Consider the following 18,514-nt stretch of genomic DNA (forward strand, 5'->3'; position numbering starts at 1 on the left):
CTTTCTATTCACTCAGTGAACACATCTCATTATATCAAAGTCATGCTTTTTTTTGTTCTGCCGATTACCCATGTCTCAGTTATAAGAAAGTTGTGTTCTTTTTCTGTTTTTCTTATCAAGAGGGGTTCTAATGCATATTTCATGTATAGTATTCATTGGATTATTCACTTTAGCTTTTTTATTGGACTATGTTGTTATGTTTTGTTTTGTTTTTCCTGTGATCTTAAACCATTGTTGATGTTGTTGTTGTTGATAATGCCTGCATATGTTCTTGACATCTTAATTTTAGCTTTCCATATGATTCATATTTGTTGTTGATTATTCCTATGGTTTATGTCAAAAGTGTTGTGTTTACTGAAGTTTGTCATCTACCATGTTCATGTAAGTGACAATAGTTTTTGGCTACATTCTTAAGAAGCAGGGGAAATTTCAGCCATGATCTTTCTTTATGTCAGCAAACTCAGATCATTGTCTTCTTTGATCCCAGCCAAACTTTTAGGCTTTTGTTCTTGTTTACATACTCGCTCATTGTTGCCCTATGCCAAACACGTCAATTGGAACACAACCCACAGTTTTGTTCATAGAAACCCACTTCTTTCTCTCGTAGAAAGATGTAAATCCTTGATTCAGTTAAAGCAAATTCAAGCTCAAATGACCTTAACAGGCTTAATAGACAATAGCTTTGCTGCAAGTCGCCTTGTTGCTTTCTGCGCGCTCTCAGAATCTCAAACACTTGGATATTGCACAAAAATTTTATATCATACAAACGAACCAAATGTCTTTTCTTGGAATACGACAATTAGGGGATATATAGAAAGTGGAGACTTAGATGGAGCTCTTGTTTTGTACAAGAAAATGTTGCAGTATGATGGGTTGAAGCCAGATAATCACACTTATCCGTTATTGCTTAAAGCATGTTCTTCTCCTTCTCTAAATTGTGTAGGTCATACTATAGTTGGACATGTATTAAAGTTTGGTTTTGAATTTGACTTATTTGTGCACAATGCATTGATCTCTATGCTACTGTCCTATGGGGACTTAGAGGCAGCATATGATGTGTTCAATAGAGGATGTGTGAGGGACCTGGTAACTTGGAATGCGATGATCACGGGATGTGTTAGAAGAGGACTGGAGATTGAGGCTATAAAACTTTATCGAGAAATGGAGGCTGAGAAGGTGAAACCAAATGAGATTACAATGATTGGGTTGGTTTCTTCTTGTTCTCGGTTACATGATTTGAATCTTGGCAGAGAATTTCATTGTTACATCGAAGAACATAAGCTTGAGTTGACAGTTCCACTTATTAATGCACTTATGGACATGTATGTGAAGTGTGGAGACCTATTGGCTGCACAAGTTTTGTTTGATAACATGGCACAGAAGACCATTGTTTCATGGACTACAATGGTTCTTGGATATGCCAGATTCGGTTGTCTTGATATTGCTAGGAAAATTTTATATAAAGTTCCAGAGAAGAGTGTTGTTCCTTGGAATGCAATCATCAGTGGCTGTGTTCAATCCAAGCATAGTAAGGAGGCATTGACTTTATTCCATGAAATGCAAATTAATAATATAGAGCCTGATAAAGTGACCATGATTAACTGCTTGTGTGCATGTTCACAACTAGGAGCACTTGATGTTGGAATATGGATTCACCATTATATTGAAAGAAAAAATCTTTCTGTAGATGTCACCTTGGGAACTGCTCTAGTTGACATGTATGCCAAGTGTGGAAATATTGACAAGGCTCTCCAGGTTTTTCAAGAGCTTCCTCAAAGAAATTGTTTGACCTGGACAGCCATTATTTGCGGTTTAGCATTTAATGGGAATTCTTGTGATGCTATATACTATTTCTCAGAAATGATTCGTGTTGGATTGATGCCTGATGAGATCACCTTTCTTGGTGTCTTATCAGCTTGTTGCCATGGAGGTTTAGTTGAAGAAGGCCGCAAATATTTTTCCCAAATGAGCTCCAAATTCAATATATTCCCTAAGCTTAAACACTACTCTTGCATGGTGGATCTTCTAGGAAGGGCTGGTCATCTGGAGGATGCTGAAGAGCTTATCCAAAATATGCCTATAGAAGCGGATGCTGCGGTATGGGGTGCTTTATTCTTTGCTTGTCGTGTTCATGGCAATGTTCAGATTGGGAAGAGGGCAGCTATGAAGCTCCTTGAGATGGATCCTCAAGATAGTGGGAATTATGTTCTCCTTGCTAGCATGTACAGTGAAGCGAAAATGTGGAAGGAGGCAAGGAGTGCAAGGAAACTAATGAAGGAAAGAGGGGTTGATAAGCTTCCTGGTTGCAGCTCCATTGAGATCAATGGCATTGTTCATGAGTTTGTGGTAAAGGATGCATTACATCCAGAGTCTGAAATGATTTATGAAAGCCTGATTTCTTTGACAAAGCAACTGGAGCTTCTTGAAGTTACATCCGCTGTTCCAGCTTCTAGAGATAATCTTTCCTTCTAAACTAGCCTGCTTACTTGGTGTGCCTCTGCCGACTTCTCATAAAATCATGTACCTGAACCTCAACGCTACATGAATTTAACATAATAAGGTGCATTATGGCACACTGTCAAAGTTTGAAGTGTTGCACTCTAGTAATGACTTTTTTCTTAGTTGCTCCTATATTCTGTGGGAAGACAAGATCAAGTTAAAGAAATTTAAGTGCTTATGTGATATATAAAACACTTGCTCTTATATATATATTGCTATTATGTTTTGTATTATTACTTATTAGTATACAGAATCAACAATACCTAAATAATATTGGTTTAAGACATTTGTAGAAATTATATTGTTGACACTTGACACTTATTTGCTTGTTTCTCCTACTACTTTATGCTACTTGCTTCTAATAGTTCCGCAATTTTGGGTTCAGGGCTTAGGAGTCCAGAGGAAGCTGGCATTGTAATTTTGCCTGACATTGAGGAGAGCAATTGAGAACTGGATTCGATTCAAGATATTTGTATATCATTGCTGAAGTGGACACCGCTGAAATGGTAAGGCAGCAGAAGTGTTTTATTGCGACTGCTTCCCCACATCTCCCTTAACCTTTGAATTACATTGAACCATTGATGTTTACACTAACAACAATTTTCTGCTATAAATAGGCTTCATACAAGGAGAATAGAACTGCCCGAATTCGGCTTGTGAGTTCACATAATGAGGTTTATGAACCATGTGATGATTCTTTTGCGCTGGTTGACGCTCTGCTTGCCGATCGCACTAACTTGTTGGAACATTGTCCTACAATGTGTATGGAGATTGGCTGTGGCAGTGGATATGTCATTACTTCCCTTGCTCTTATTCTTGGGCGCGAAAGAGGTGGCGTCAACTATATCGCAACTGACATAAACCCAAATGCAGTTAAGGTGACCCGTGAGACATTGGATGCACACGGGGTTGATGCAGAGTTGATATTAACAGATATCGCATCTGGGCTAGAGAACCGTCTAGCTGGTTTGGTTGATGTCATGGTTGTGAACCCTCCTTACGTACCTACTCCCGAAGATGAAGTCGGCGCTGAAGGTATTATCTCTTCTTGGGCAGGAGGGGAAAATGGAAGGAGAGTAATTGATCGGATTCTGCCTGTTGCAGACCATCTTTTGTCTGAAAAGGGATGGTTGTACATGGTCACCTTGACGGCAAACAATCCCTCAGAGATATGCCTGCAAATGAGGAAAAAAGGATATGCTTCTAAGATTATCATTCAAAGATCAACAGAGGAAGAAAGTCTACATATAATCAAGTTCTGGCGGGATTTCGATACTACGGTAGATGAGGTAACAGACCAATCCCTTATTGGGTTCCTGGGCTCCTTGCTTGCACAAATTCCTCTATTTTCTCTCTGGAGAGGCAGCAATAGTAACGATAACTGCTGATTAGAAGGTAAACTAATTGTTATTATTTAAGGGATATCTTTTTGCTATTTTAAACATGAATGTCTTGCTATACCTTGTCTATTCAAAACCCTATAATAAATCCAGTAAATAATCATTGCTTCGCTAGGTGGGGTTAGACATATGGATCAACTGAGGCTAGCAAACTCTGTCAAAGACCACATTTTAAGAGAAAGCATTTAAAGCAAGGTTTTTTTATAGGCTTGCCATGATTCTTCCTTTGTTCTATCCCTTTCAATTGTAGTGTGTTCTGCTTGATCCAATTTTCTCACAAGAGCCCCAACTTTTTTTTCTCAATTGAGTAATTTATCACAGGCCAGTTTCTATTGTCCGTCACTTCACTAGTTGCAATTTTTTGAGTTCTTTCATTTCTGATGTTATTATTTCTTTTCTTTTTAAATCACGGATCACCAATTGGTTCTGCTCATATCGTTTGCTCTTTTGGACTTCATTTCCCAAAATTTACTACCATAAAACACTGCTGATCTTATAAGCTTGGATTGAATTTTTCTTTTGACTTCACTTATGATTTGTATTTGTATTTGCATTTGCTATTATATGCAAATATGAATTTTTTTTTTCAATCGGAAAAGTGATTTCTTTTCTGCCAGTAAAATGCAAAAATACTCGAAACCTTTAAATACATGACTTCCTGCTTTTACTTTTTACAAGCTAATTTTGAAAAGCGATCCCTTAGATAGTTTCAAAATACTCGTAACTTTTAAAAGCTGCAAGCATAAGTGTATCATCTTTTTTATTTGCCAAATACAAAACTAGATGTTTGTGCTTTTGAAAAGGACAATTTCCTTTTCAAAAAGCTTTTCTAAACTAAGTTTTAATCTAATCAGTGGACATTATGTGTCCTTGTTTGTTTCATTTTATTCATTTGTGGCTTCTTTCTTTGTTCCCTATAGGGAAGAGTTAAAATTTAGCATATTGTCCTAAAATTGGAGTATACTACAGGATGAAGGACAGAGGTTGCAAATTCATTGAGGATAACACAACATAATTAGCAGTTATAGATGGATGAACTTGCTCAAGATCCAGTTCTTCTACTTGGCTGGCCAGACACCACAAACAGCTGATATTGAAAGTTTGTTTGTAACTTTAGGCATTTGTGTCAGCATCTTCTAATCAATAGTTATAAATATTTTGGCAGAATCACATTTTAACTTCCAATAAATGTATTATTACATAGTTTTATATAACTTTGTTTTTATTTTCAAATTTCAACTTATGCATAATGTTGTTAATAGGGCTGGCAATGGGTAGGGTAGAGTAGGGTTTAGACTCTACCTTGATCCTACTCGTGGGTTGAAAATTTTCTTAAAATTCTATCCTACCTTACTCGCGAGTTGAGAATCTCTCAACTCTAACCCTACCCACACATATTAAATATAAAATTCTATCCTACCCGCAGAAACAAAAATTTTTTCAAATAAATATAAAATTCAACCATTCCAAATTTCACACATATTAATAAAATGAAAATAAAAAACTAAGTTCAAATTAAAATTAAAAACAATAAATTCTTAAAGAAATTCAACATAAAATTACAAATAATATGATCATCAACTGGTTTAATGATTATTTCAAGTTTTTATAAGAAGATTGTTAAGACAAAACTCACTTTTTTCACTACATACGTAATTTTTACATATATATTATATAATATATTAAGGATGCAGGTAAGGTAGGGTAGAGTATATCCTAAACCCGTACCCTATTCTACCCGCAGGCAAATTTACATCCTATCTTACCCTATCCACAGCGGGTCGGGTAGACAACCCTACCTGAATAGGTTGGTCTGGGTTGAGTACCCGCAAATAGGGTATATATTGCCAGCCCTAGTTGTTAAAGTGACTTAACAAAATAGAATAAAAGTCAGAGTATGAACTATGAAGCCCTTTTTGGTAACTCAAATTTATTAGCTTTATGACTTTATCCATGAACTGGAAATAAATTTGATGCGTAATGTGAGGAATGGACAAAGTAAGAGTCAAAGCTTGTAGGAAACGGTATTAAGAGTTTAAGATAGTTAAAATAAGTTATTCCCCTTTGGCAAATGGCAATCTATTTTTTATTTTTTTTCTTTTTTCTTTTTGGTTTTTTGAAGTATCTCCAAGCACACACACCAAGAATCAAGTCGAACTAACTATACTCCCTGCCTAACAGCCTAACTAACTCCACAACTAAATTTTAAGTGAAAGCATTTAAAGCGAGTTTGTAACGTAAAGTTTTTTACTTATGTTGAAATTAAGCTCTTATATTATACTTATAAAAAGTATAAAACAATGGAGTTCGTCTGATTAATTATAATTTCGGACATTCAACTTGAGAGCTAACCTGGAGAGTGAGAGCTTGAGGTGGTAGATGATAGTTGAAGAATGTTATTAATTAATTAATTAATTAGCAATTCTGCAGAAAAGCTTATCTCAACTTTGATGCTAAATCACAATCAATCTATCTATTTTGTATTTATGAGTGGATCCTATTTTTTTAATTGCACTGTTATTTACGGATAATGCATTGAATAATGAAGAGGAACCTGCACCATATATATATGGCATAGTGCACAAACCACAAAGTCAAGTAGCTAACTGGTGCCCGTTTGACGCGTTCATTATGATTCCACAAGAACCAATACTGTCACTGACTTGTTTATGGAATATAGTGTAATCTCTTTGGATCGGATCAAAGCTTCCAAAGTTGAAAGTGAAAGTGAATGCATAATTTTCCACATTGAAGCCTTGTTTGTGCATGCTTGGCAAATTGGCAATGACATATAAACATACACACTCACTTAATTTTCCACATTGAAGCCTTGTTTGATTTCTTCCAATATACATATAATGCTGAGGAAGTGTAGTAGTAACTTTGCTTTGCTTATTATAGCAGTGGTGCTTCTGTTTTCCACCACAGCCTCTTATGTCATACTTCCACCCAATAGAACCGCCATGGCAGCGGCTTTGTCTTCCTTCAATAATTCAGAGAGACAGGCTTTAATACAGAGTGGTTGGTGGAGTTATTACCACAATCTCTCAAACTCAAATCATTGCTATTGGATTGGCATATATTGTAAAACAGCTGGAAGTGTTTCAGCGATTGATGGATCGGCATTGGATATTAATTCTAAATTTTTGCTTCTACAGAACTTGAATCTCACCGCCTTTCCAAATTTGGTCTCTTTGAATCTTCATGGAATGGGGCTTTCTGGAAGCATCCCAAAAGAAATTGGTACTCTCACAAAGCTTGCTGGTCTTGATCTATCCGATAATAATCTTCATGGTGAGTTGCCTTCAACACTTTCAAACCTCACTCAACTTGTAGAGTTAAATGTTTCTTTCAATTCTCTTAGTGGCATCATTCCTTCTACTTTGGGTCTATTGGATGAATTGGAATACCTCACTCTCACTTCAAACCAAATTGAAGGTTCCATACCACTAGAACTTGGGAAGGTGAATTTGAAATATCTCAACCTTGGATCAAATCAAATTGGAGGTTCTATACCAGCACAAATAGGGAATCTAACAAGCTTATTCGCACTATATCTTTCCAATAACTCCTTTTCTGGTTCAATCCCCTTTCAAATAGGAGCTTTAACTCAGTTGCAAGAGTTGTACTTAGAATTCAATCAGATTAATGGTTCTATTCCCTCACAATTTAAAAATTTGTCTAATTTACAAGTTTTAGATCTTTCTTATAACAAGTTGTCTGGTGTTATTCCTCCACAACTTTTTCTAATTGCCAGCTTGAATTCTTTACTTCTCTCATCAAATCAATTGTTTGGTTTAATTCCATCACATATTGCAAACACAAATATTTCATATCTTAATCTCTCTCACAACAAGCTAACAGGGCCTATTCCATTTCCTATCCATACTTGTTCTTCCCAATTGACACTAGATTTAAGTTACAACTTGTTGAATGGAAGCATAGTTTCTCAAACTGGTTGTGTTGTTAATCTGAACCTTAGTCATAATTCTCTCAGTGGTGACATCCCATCTACCTTTAGTGTGAATTCAATGATGGAGAGTTTGGATCTCAGTTATAATAATTTCACAGGTAAACTGCACAAGGAACTTGCTAATCTCAAATACATAAACCTTTCATACAATTCTCTTGACTTTTCTCAAGACACTGATTATTGTTACTTTCAACAAGAGTCATTAATCGGTTGCAACACACCAAACTTCGCATCCTGCCATTCTACCCCAAAAACCATGCTTCCACATACCAGTAAAACTAAGCCCCTCCTTCTAATAGCTCTTCCTGTTACATTCATCATTCCAATTCTGGCAACACTGTTGTGGGCAAGACGTACGAAAAGTAGAAAAATTGAGGTGGAAAGAACATCAAAGAATGGAGACTTGTTTTCTATATGGAACTATGATGGGAAAATTGCATTTGAAGATATCATTGAAGCAACACAGGACTTTGATATCAGATATTGCATAGGAACTGGTGCATATGGTAGTGTATATAGAGCACAACTTCCAAGTGGCAAAGTTGTTGCAGTGAAGAAACTTCACCAAAGGGAGTCACAGAATCCTTCTTTTGACAAGAGCTTTCGCAACGAGGTAAAGATGTTAACAGAAATCCGCCATAGAAACATTGTCAAGCTCCATGGATTTTGTCTTCATAGTCAGTGTATGTTTCTAATTTATGAATACATGGAAAAAGGAAGCTTATTTTATGCCTTGAGAATTGACGATGAAGCTGAGGAGCTAACTTGGAGCCATAGGGTGAATATACTTAGTGGAGCTGCTAATGCATTGTCTTACATGCATCATGATTGTTCCCCACCAATTGTTCACAGAGATGTAACAAGCAACAACATTTTGTTGAACTCAGAGTTGCATGCTGTTGTCTCTGACTTTGGCACCGCTAGAGTTCTTGATCCAGATTCTTCAAACCAAACCTTGAAAGTTGGAACATATGGATATCTTGCTCCAGGTGAAGTTATTTCTTAAAGAAAAAAAAAAAAGAATTGTAAAATGTTTTGATCTTTACTTAATGATACTTTAATTAATGCGTAATTACATAGGAGAAATCAGATCTGTTGACAATTTCCATGGTTTATTGCACAGAATTGGCATACACATTGAGTGTGACAGAAAAATGTGATGTATATAGTTTTGGAGTGGTGGCATTGGAAACAATAATGGGAAGACATCCAGGAGATCTTATCTTGTCTTTGTTCAACTCTTCTAACAAAAACATAATGGTAAAAGATCTCTTGGATTCACGCATCAGTTTACCATTATGTCAAAAGGATGCTCAAGCTATAGTTCAAGTGGTAACATTGGCATTGGCATGCTTGCGCTCTAATCCAAAATCAAGACCATCAATGCAGCAAGTGGCTCATGAGCTTTCTAATTTCAAACAATCATCACTGTCTTTGCCTTTGTCTGAAATCACAGTCCATCAGATGATAGCTTAGAGAATGTATTTTGTTTCAGTTCAGTATGGACTACTATGCTCAATCAGAAAAAGCTTGATCCTCACATTGCTGCATCTACTATTCATCTGGATAGCATCCTTAGTTATCTTGGCTTATTTTAATTAGCTTGGGTCTTGTAATTTTGAATTTCAACTAAATACATGTTAACTGTTTTGAGTTTTTATATATCATCTGATATTTCCATTTGCTATGTTTCTTTTTCATCTCTTCAATTTTTAAATCTCCTTAACTCTTTACTAGTGGTAAACTATATATTTTAATTGTAGCCTCAAAAGGAATGGAAAAGTTTCTATTCTTATATTTCAGACCATAGGTAACATTTATAATTGGACTTGACCTAAGGTCAGTTAGTTAAGTGGAGTTAGTTATAAGCAGAGAATGGTATAAACTAGATTAATACCCGATTACCTCCTAAATATGCATCACACATACAATCTTGATTTTGGCCACGTAAATTGTTGACAAGCTCTTTTAGGAATACAAACTTTCTGAACTCTGTTACTTCTCCAATCAAATTAGTTATTTAAAATTAGTTAATTAAAACTAAATTTAAAAAATCAATTTTTAACCTATTAATTAAAATCAAAACCAAATTTAAAAAAACCCTCATTTCAAAAGCCACACTTCAAGTCTTCACTCTTCAACGGCTCTTCCGGTCTTCCCCTCTTCGAGTCTTCGCCTCTTCTCCTCTGCCTCTCGCCGGAGCTTGTCGGTGGTTCGTCGGACCTCTCGCTCTTCGAGTCTTCACTCTGATTCGCGCCTCTGTCTCTCTGCCTCCGTTCCTCGACCTCCCATTCTTGCCGCCGGAGTATCTCTTCTTCAATTGAGGTAAGCCTCCTCCTTGCCCTTGGTTCTGCCATTAGCGTCTTCTGAATTCTGAGTTTTCTCCTGAGTTTTTTCTGCCGTGGCATCTGGGTTTCTTCTATTTTGTTCTGTTTTGTTCTGTCAAAGAACAAGTTTTCTTCTGTTTTCTTCAAACGAAACCCTTAGTTTTGGATGTGCTCTGATTTTGAACCATTGCATAACCCAGTTTCAGGAAAGATAAAAAGGTTCAGATTTTAAAATCTCTCGGTGTTGAACTCTTCATTTCAATGGACCCTGCTGTAAGTTTCTTCTTCACTGTGGTTCACTTTATGATTGGTTAGAACTTAATTAATTTGCATGAATTAATTTGATAGGATCACAGCCTTTCGCTTTGCTGTGTAACTAGATTGTGTTTGTTGTTTGTATGTTGAATTAGTAGATTGCTGCTAGATTAGGAAGGGATTGAGAAAGCAGGATTGGTGATTTTTGGTAAAATAATCCTAACAAAGTTCATCAGTGATTATAAGAATTCAAATCAGAGTAGTCCTTATCTTATTTTGTTTGTTGTTTTCGATTATTCTTGTTTGTTCATATAGAAATTTTGGTGATTATGTTTCCCATTTTTATGATCCTAATACAAAATTTGTTAGGAAAATAAACTGTGATTGGTGATTATTCCTGTTTGTTCATATAGATAATGTGTGTGGGACAGAGGGTTATTTTGGGTGCATATGATTAAAAATAAACTGTGATTGTTTCAACTCCTCTGTTTGTTTTATTCCACAATTTGTGAAATGATTGGATCGTATGCTTGTGTATGCATTGAGGCCCTTCCTTTGTACTTTGCTGTTTTTTGTTGTTTGATGAAAGAACAATATATTACAAACAACACATGAATCATAATCGATTAATTGATGAAGAAAGGAGATAAAGTGAAAAATGGGGCATTGAGTGGGTTGAGTAATGTCAAGCTAGAGACGAAGAAATGCGGGTTAGTTCAGTGGGATGGAGCAGATATGGCAAAGAAAGTAAAGCATTAGAGAAGTAAGATGGGTGAATTAGATGTTTTTTAATGCTCAAGAGGATTTTGCTGGAATTCACTGATTCTCTTTTATTTTTCAGATTGGAAGAATTCACTGCTTGATTAACTCCTATTTGCTATCATCTACAATTTTGCTTGTTGAGTTATCTAGCAGATTTTTTTATGAGCATTCTATAATTGTGTTCTCTTCTGTTGGTAATTTTATCACTTGCTAATCCAAATATCCTATACTTGAGCTTAAACAAGTGTCTTCACTCTTCAGTCCAAATATCCTTTTAACTTAAACGCTTATGAATGAAATGATAGTAGAGTCCCAATAACACACTTGATTATGCTGATTTCACTTTGACCATTCCAGATATTTTGCTCTTCGGCCCAGCATTGCTCCTTCTTTGTATGCTTCTTCCATGAAAGATCTTGTTACTGTATTTGTAGACTAGGAAGGTTCTGTTTTTTGTACTTTGCTGTTTTTTGTCTCACTGGTGGGCACTCCATTTTTGAGAGTTGATTAATTGATTACAATTAATTAATTTATAGGTGAATTTCATGCCATTAATTAATTTGCTTTGGTGTTAGCGTTTTGCAAGCATGGTATTGGTTATTATAATTTCTGGTTCAAATTGTTTTACATTTTGTATTTGAAAATTTAGTTGTATTTTCTTGTCTATGCATGCAAATTTCTGCCATGAATTCCATTGCATTGTTTGAAACTCTGATTTTTTCTATTAATCAAATTATTCTCTATGTTAGTAAATTAAGCACTGATTGAGTTGCCAGCATACAATTTAGGAAATGTTTTGACCTACGAGAAGACAATGTGAGGAGTACCTTAACTATTCTTTTCGAAAGAAGAATATAATAACTAAAATGAGATATCTGGTACTAAAATGATACTAATACCAATTTATAAGTGTCAGTGACAATTTTGATTGATTTATCTTGAATTTCATGGTTCAACGTAAGCGAACATTCCATTCTGCATTAGGAGTTGTAGTTGTATGTAGCATATCTGCATATGAAAGTAACATCAGCAGCTTAGGGATATCTGAATCTAGAGATGATTATGTATCATTTCTGGTTAATAATTGATATGATAACAAACACACCTAACCTAGGATTTGTGGGATTTGGTTATAAGATGGCCTGGATAAATAGTATTAGCAGGTATTCATCTCAAACCATAGGACCCCACCTTCCAATTCTTTTTTTTTTTTTTCTGTCACTTTACTTGGAAACAGTCATATTGTCTTAGTATGTTTTACCTATTCATTGACTGAATGTTTGATTTTTTGTGCTTTCTCTTGAAAAATTTAAAAAAAAAATAACCTAGTCTATCATGTACTCCCTAATGCCTATTCCGTTTTATCCTCTTTTTATCCTTCTCTTTTCTTTTTTCTTTTTTTTTTTTAATGAAAATATCGATCTCAACTTTCTTATGTGATGGTGTGTGAATATGTAACTTTGTTATGTTTTGTTATGTAACTCCATAAGATATAAGCATACCTTATTTTTGTATGAAATGTGTGTGCTTAAAGCTTGTTATATAGAAAAGAATAACCTTCCACGCTAATTAATCAGATACAGTTTCTCATTTTGCATATTTACCGGGAAAAGGTGTTTTGCTACCAAGTCACCATACACTAACCTTTGCATCATGAAGAAAGATCTCCGGACTTTGAATCTCACTTTCATTTCCCTTGATTGGATCTGCTCTTAGCCACAGCCTCAGCCTCAGCTTGCCCATAGATCTGTTTATCAAAAGCATCTAATGGTAAAGACATCCAAGAGTTTTGTTGAAGCACTACAACACATTCTCTCTTGTTGGAAAACGTGCAAACATTGTGAAGCTTGTTTCCCTGTCTGGTATTGTGAAGTAATGCGTACCCGGATAAAACAAGGGTGCCAGAGAAAGAAGTGGCTATGCACAAGTTCAACTCAAAAGTTATGCAGATTTCATATAATCCATGTCACCCCTTCAGGCTTATATCATTTCTTCATTGTATCTACACCAGCACGACATCTCATCAATCCATTTACCATTCGAATCAGCTTCTTAATGGGTTGTCAAAATCTGGTCGAGTGGATGATGCCCGGAAATTGTTCGACAAAATGCTCCAGAGAGATGAGTATACTTGGAACACCATGATTTCCATTTATGTTAATGTGGGAAGATTGGCTGAGGCAAGAGATATTTTTTACCGGTTTTCAGGAAGAAGTTCCATCGCATGGTCCTCCCTCATATCTGGGTATTGCAGATTTGGGTATGAAAGTGAAGCTTTTGATTTGTTTAGGTGTATGAGGTTGGAGGGTCAGAATCCAAGCCAATACACTCTGGGAAGTCTTCTGAGGGCGTGTTCAGCATTGGGTTGGATCAAAAGTGGAACATTGATTCATGGGTATGTGATAAAGAACGGATTTAAATCCAATGTGTATGTTGTTACTGGACTGGTTGACATGTACGCCAAGTGCAAATACATTTCAGAAGCTGAGTTTCTCTTCAAGGGGTTGTCCTTTGACAAGGGAAATCATGTACTGTGGACTACCATGGTCACTGGTTATGCTCAAAATGGTGATGGCTTTAAGGCAATTGAGTTTTTTCGGTACATGCGTAGGGAAGGGGTTGACTCCAATCAGTTCACTTTTCCTAGCATAGTGACAGCATGTTCAGCAGTTTCAGCTCATTGTTTTGGGGAACAAGTGCATGGTTGCATTATAAGGAGTGGTTTTGGATGCAATGTATATGTTCAAAGTGCATTGGTTGATATGTATGCAAAATGCGGAGAATTTAATAGTGCAAAAAGAGTGTTGGAAACTATGGAGGAGGATGATGTTGTTTCATGGAACTCTATGATAGTTGGGTGTGCAAGACACGGGTTTGAAGACGAAGTTCTAGCCTTGTTTCAAAAGATGCATGCAAGGAACATGAAAATTGATGAATATACATTCCCATCTGTCCTGAACTGTTGCGTATTAGGACTTATAGATTCGAAATCTGTTCATTGCTTAATAATCAAGACAGGGTTTGAGAATTATAAACCTGTTAGCAATGCTCTTGTTGACATGTACGCCAAAACTGGGAAGCTAAGTAGTGCATTTTCAGTATTTGGAAGGATGCTTGAGAAGGATGTTATCTCATGGACCTCTCTTGTCACAGGCTATGCACAAAATGGCTTGCATGAAGAATCCCTTAAAACTTTTTGTGACATGAGAATTGCCGGAGTCAGTCCAGACCAATTTATTTTTGCGAGTATTCTGAGTGTCTGTGCAGAACTGACTGTTCTAGAATTTGGTAAACAAGTGCATGCAGACTTTATTAAATCAGGTCTTAAGTCATCATTATCAGTAGATAACTCTCTTGTGACAATGTATGCAAAATGTGGATGCTTGGATCATGCTGATACTATTTTTATTTCAATGCAAGTCCAGGATGTAATTACTTGGACAGCTCTTATTGTTGGTTATGCACAGAATGGGAAGGGAAGAGAATCCTTAAGAATTTATGATGCTATGGTTTCATGTGGTACAAAACCAGACTATATCACATTTATAGGATTATTATTTGCTTGTAGCCATGCCGGTCTTATGGAAGACGGTCATATATATTTTCAGCAAATGAATAAGGTTTATGGTATAAAACCTGGCCCTGAACACTATGCCTGTATGATTGATCTTTTTGGACGCTCAGGAAAGCTTGATAAGGCAAGAGACTTACTAGATAAAATGGATGTGGAGCCAGATGCAACTGTATGGAAGGCACTCCTTGCTGCATGTAGAGTGCATGGGAACTTGGAATTAGGTGAAAGAGCAGCCACGAATCTTTTTCATTTGGAACCAAAGAATGCAATGCCTTATGTTATGTTGTCTAACATGTATTCCGCAGCTCATAAATGGGATGAAGTTGCAAAAGTTCGAAAGTTGATGAAATCAAAAGGAATAGTTAAGGAGCCTGGATGTAGTTGGATTGAGATCAACGGCACGGTACATACCTTCATTTCTGAAGATAGGGGACATCCAAGGGTGGCTGAGATTTATTCCAAGCTTGATGGAGTTATAACACGAATTAAGGAGGCTGGCTATGTTCCTGATATGACTTTCTCTTTGCATGACATGGATAGAGAGGGAAAGGAGGCCAGTCTTGCTTATCATAGCGAGAAACTGGCTGTTGCTTTTGGAATTCTTGCTTCTTCACCAGGTGTCCCAATTCGGATTTTCAAGAATCTCCGAGTATGTGGAGACTGCCATTCTGCTATGAAATATATATCAAAAGTTCTGAATCATCATATAATATTAAGGGATTCAAACTGCTTTCATCATTTTAAAGGAGGGGAGTGTTCTTGTGGGGATTATTGGTAGGAATAGGATTTTCTTTTGTCCTCGTACAAATCACTCATGCAGCTTCAAGGGGAACTTATACATGTAACATCTAAATCTTCTAGAGCTTGTCTATTGTGAAATTGTCATGATGATATTTTGATCATTTACCCCACAACGATCCTACTTGTACACAATATTGTTACTTCATGGACATTTGAATCACTTTGGTTGTCTCATATATCTTAAAAAACAGAAGCACCACTACAGTATATTGTCCTGCAAGCCCGCGGTGGTAGATATACTGTGAAACCTGGTGAGTCTCTGTTACATACCCTGGAGAGAGAGAGAGAATGCTGAGTCAGCAACAAAGGCAGCCAAAAAAGGAAAGAAAATAATCCTTTTACCTTATCATTATTCTAGAAGAAGCAATAAAGAAAAGGTTGGAATAATAGGGAAGGAGAAATGTATAATCATAAGTGATAATAATTGATGATTGGATTAGTCAGATCAGAGAACTAGGGAGGCGTAATCGTAGGAATTGAATGCTAATTATGATAATTAATTTGAGGGAATGCAATAAAAGGAGGAGCTGATTAGATGAGAGGTAGAAAAATATTTGGAAAGGCCTAGACTAAGAGAGAAGAGGACTCTCGAAATTCCTCTATTATCTTTTACTGTTCTATTGTATTTATGTATTTTCATTAAAATAAATACCATTGTAACAACTGTATCAAAGTGCTGTTATTCACATTGTTAAGATAATCAAACATTCAAACTCAATAGTTCACTTAAATTTTGTGGAGCTGATACGAGTTTAAATAAATCTGAATCGCAAAGCTCAATAGTAAATTAAAAAGAGATTGCCAAGAGTTTGATTACCTTGCGAGCTACTTCATGTTCTCTCTTCCTAATTCCTGATTTATATACATAGTTTACTGTATGTGTAACATTATGTATCCTTGTTTGTTTGTTTCATTATATTTTTTTATTTGTGGTTTCTTTCTTTATTCACTTTTCAGTGTTAAAATATTTCAAATACTTGATTAGCATGGTGAGTGAGAGAGACTTCAATGCGAGTCATGTGTCAAATTCTCTATCAATTGAGTTATATTTACAAAGAGAGAGAATTGCTGATAATAAAAGTAATTTATAACTAAGGAATGTGTGTCTATCTTTTTTTAATTAATGCCATATCACAAAAGATTTTAGTATTTCACCTAAACTTCATGTTAAATCCCAAATAATCTAATAGATTGCATTTTTCCTATTGATTAGTTTTATTTTTCATGTTACCAGTAACTAATGGTATGGCCAAAAATTAAAGTGAATGAATAAAAAATTGCATGGAAGGTCACTTGTTTAAAGCAATTAGTCTTTAGAGATTCAATAACCGTGTTTGTGGTGTTTGTACTTTGTACCCTTGAATACTTCGTTAATTATCGGTCCACAAAAAATCAATCACAGCCCTACAATTTTCAAGATCACAGGACATCTAACGGTCCAACTTCCATATTCAGCAGAAGACATTCGTCAACTGGAGTAGCCCCCAAGAGTAAATGCATAATTTTCAGATGAAACGGTGTTTGTGCATGGCAAATAATGCTGTATACACAACTCACGTATTACAAATTGAAACAAAAGTGATAATAATGGAAAAAATGTGAACAGATATTACAAATTGGAAAAATAAATTAAATAATATATTTATTTATATATATCAATTTGTATATAGGACTTCAGAGTATAGAGATGTATGAAATGGCATGCTTAGCTTTTATGATCTGTAACATTTGTTTGGATATTTGAATGGTTTGGTTCTGATATCTTGTATAATGAGATGAAAAAGTCCTGATGAGGGAGTTATGATGGCGTTTCTTTGGCCACAAAATTGACTGGCGAAGATTGTTTCTTTTGGCGGCTGTTTTGACTGTATCTAGTATTTTGTTTCAGATGCTTGTACATAGGTATTTACTAAATGATCAGTCTCCATATGAAAATAATTCATCACACCCATCCTTAAATAGCAGCACCACCAAAGAGGCAATACTTCAGTAGGTTTGCCTCAGCCTTCTTTATTTTGTTATTTTACTTAATTCATCAAATGAGGTAGTCCAATCAGTCGCATTTGAATCGGAGAGAGTAGAAACCCGCTTGAATAGTTCAATCTCTAGGAGTAAAAGGGAGGAAAAGCTTGCTGATGCAACAAAAAATACAAGATTTTCACCCCTTCTTAGTGTTCCTTCTTATAAGCAGGTAGAAATTGGTGAGACATTGACCCTACCACCTTTTCTATAAAGTCACCAATAGGTTGATGCATATATATTTCTTAGAGATACATACTGTTGTTGCCACCTCATAAGGCTCCTGTGTATGCAAAGAAAGAGATTGATAATGCCCTTTGGTTAATGAAGATCTTGATCTCTATGCTTCTTTATTTAGGAACATTTCTATTTTCAAAAGTACCTTGAATTTATTTGTTTTTATTTTTAGGCACATACATATTCATCTTGCAGGAAGGATTGGTTTATTTTTAATACTTATTAATATTCATGAAACTGAATTGAAGCATTTTATTTTATACTTTCCTTTAGAAGTAAAACTGTGAAAGTGTTCACATTTGTTGGTCACATACATAAACTTGTCAAGGTTTGCATAATAAGCTTTTATCACTGCATATTGATTTCTTTATGTCAAACCTTTTGAGAATATATTTCACTTGTGACCATGGTATATCACCGTCTGCACTACACAACCCTGAGTGCATATTAAACTTGATCCTCTGTTCTATGGCAGTAGTTCTAGAAATACTTAAAAGACGATGTCTAGTCAAACTTTTATTGAGAACAAAATTAGTTTGCACCAAGATGAAAAGCATGAATATAGATTGTGCCACAAAAGGGACAAATTTTTCGTTAAACATAATCCCAAGATAGCTGGTGGCATGGATAATTTCGAGCTATCTTTCGATTATATTGTTGATATGAA

The 18,514-nt window shown here is 35.6% G+C and overlaps 4 protein-coding genes across 8 annotated transcripts; all 4 read left to right on the forward strand.

Moving 5' to 3' along the window:
- LOC107475505 (pentatricopeptide repeat-containing protein At2g22410, mitochondrial) lies at nucleotides 1–3,000 on the forward strand. The gene is made up of 2 exons (XM_016095157.3): nucleotides 1–2,560; nucleotides 2,885–3,000. Exon 1 carries the CDS (start codon nucleotides 436–438, stop codon nucleotides 2,470–2,472), a length of 2,037 nt encoding a protein of 678 aa, XP_015950643.1. The 5' UTR covers nucleotides 1–435; the 3' UTR covers nucleotides 2,473–2,560; nucleotides 2,885–3,000.
- LOC107475506 (uncharacterized) lies at nucleotides 2,881–5,128 on the forward strand. 3 transcript variants are annotated; one of them, XR_002371058.2, is made up of 4 exons: nucleotides 2,881–3,005; nucleotides 3,117–3,894; nucleotides 4,015–4,094; nucleotides 4,869–5,128. XR_002371058.2 is itself a non-coding variant. In XM_021135806.2 (3 exons), exons 1-2 carry the CDS (start codon nucleotides 3,003–3,005, stop codon nucleotides 3,885–3,887), a joined length of 774 nt encoding a protein of 257 aa, XP_020991465.1. In that variant the 5' UTR covers nucleotides 2,881–3,002; the 3' UTR covers nucleotides 3,888–3,894; nucleotides 4,820–5,128. The 3 variants fall into 3 exon arrangements, 2 of the variants coding, with proteins under 2 accessions (XP_020991465.1, XP_020991464.1); XM_021135806.2 differs by lacking the exon at nucleotides 4,015–4,094 and having other exon boundaries at nucleotides 4,820–5,128; XM_021135805.2 differs by lacking the exon at nucleotides 4,015–4,094.
- Nucleotides 5,129–6,599: 1,471 nt separating this feature from the next.
- On the forward strand, nucleotides 6,600–9,558 carry LOC107475507 (MDIS1-interacting receptor like kinase 2-like). The gene is made up of 2 exons (XM_052257165.1): nucleotides 6,600–8,861; nucleotides 8,996–9,558. The coding sequence occupies exons 1-2, from the start codon at nucleotides 6,758–6,760 to the stop codon at nucleotides 9,346–9,348; spliced, it is 2,457 nt and encodes an 818-aa protein (XP_052113125.1). The 5' UTR covers nucleotides 6,600–6,757; the 3' UTR covers nucleotides 9,349–9,558.
- Nucleotides 9,559–9,632: 74 nt separating this feature from the next.
- LOC107475508 (pentatricopeptide repeat-containing protein At2g03880, mitochondrial) lies at nucleotides 9,633–16,331 on the forward strand. Of its 3 annotated transcripts, none has more exons than XM_016095161.3 (3): nucleotides 9,633–10,197; nucleotides 10,400–10,472; nucleotides 12,800–16,331. In XM_016095161.3, the coding sequence occupies exon 3, from the start codon at nucleotides 13,136–13,138 to the stop codon at nucleotides 15,566–15,568; it is 2,433 nt and encodes an 810-aa protein (XP_015950647.1). In that variant the 5' UTR covers nucleotides 9,633–10,197; nucleotides 10,400–10,472; nucleotides 12,800–13,135; the 3' UTR covers nucleotides 15,569–16,331. The 3 variants fall into 3 exon arrangements, with proteins under 3 accessions (XP_015950647.1, XP_015950648.1, XP_015950649.1); XM_016095162.3 differs by having other exon boundaries at nucleotides 12,830–16,331; XM_016095163.3 differs by lacking the exon at nucleotides 10,400–10,472.
- Nucleotides 16,332–18,514: the final 2,183 nt, after the last annotated feature.

Source organism: Arachis duranensis, chromosome 2 (assembly GCF_000817695.3).
Source record: "Arachis duranensis cultivar V14167 chromosome 2, aradu.V14167.gnm2.J7QH, whole genome shotgun sequence".
Classification (NCBI taxonomy): domain Eukaryota; kingdom Viridiplantae; phylum Streptophyta; class Magnoliopsida; order Fabales; family Fabaceae; genus Arachis; species Arachis duranensis.

Excerpts from the sequence above, each read along its gene's own strand:
- LOC107475508 (XM_016095161.3), top strand. The coding sequence starts at position 13,136 with ATGCACAAGTTCAACTCAAAAGTTATGCAGATTTCATATAATCCATGT.
- LOC107475507 (XM_052257165.1), top strand. The coding sequence starts at position 6,758 with ATGCTGAGGAAGTGTAGTAGTAACTTTGCTTTGCTTATTATAGCAGTG. Across the intron at positions 8,862-8,995 it reads ATATGGATATCTTGCTCCAG|AATTGGCATACACATTGAGT; the intron begins GTGAAGTTATTT and ends TTTATTGCACAG.
- LOC107475505 (XM_016095157.3), top strand. The coding sequence starts at position 436 with ATGATCTTTCTTTATGTCAGCAAACTCAGATCATTGTCTTCTTTGATC.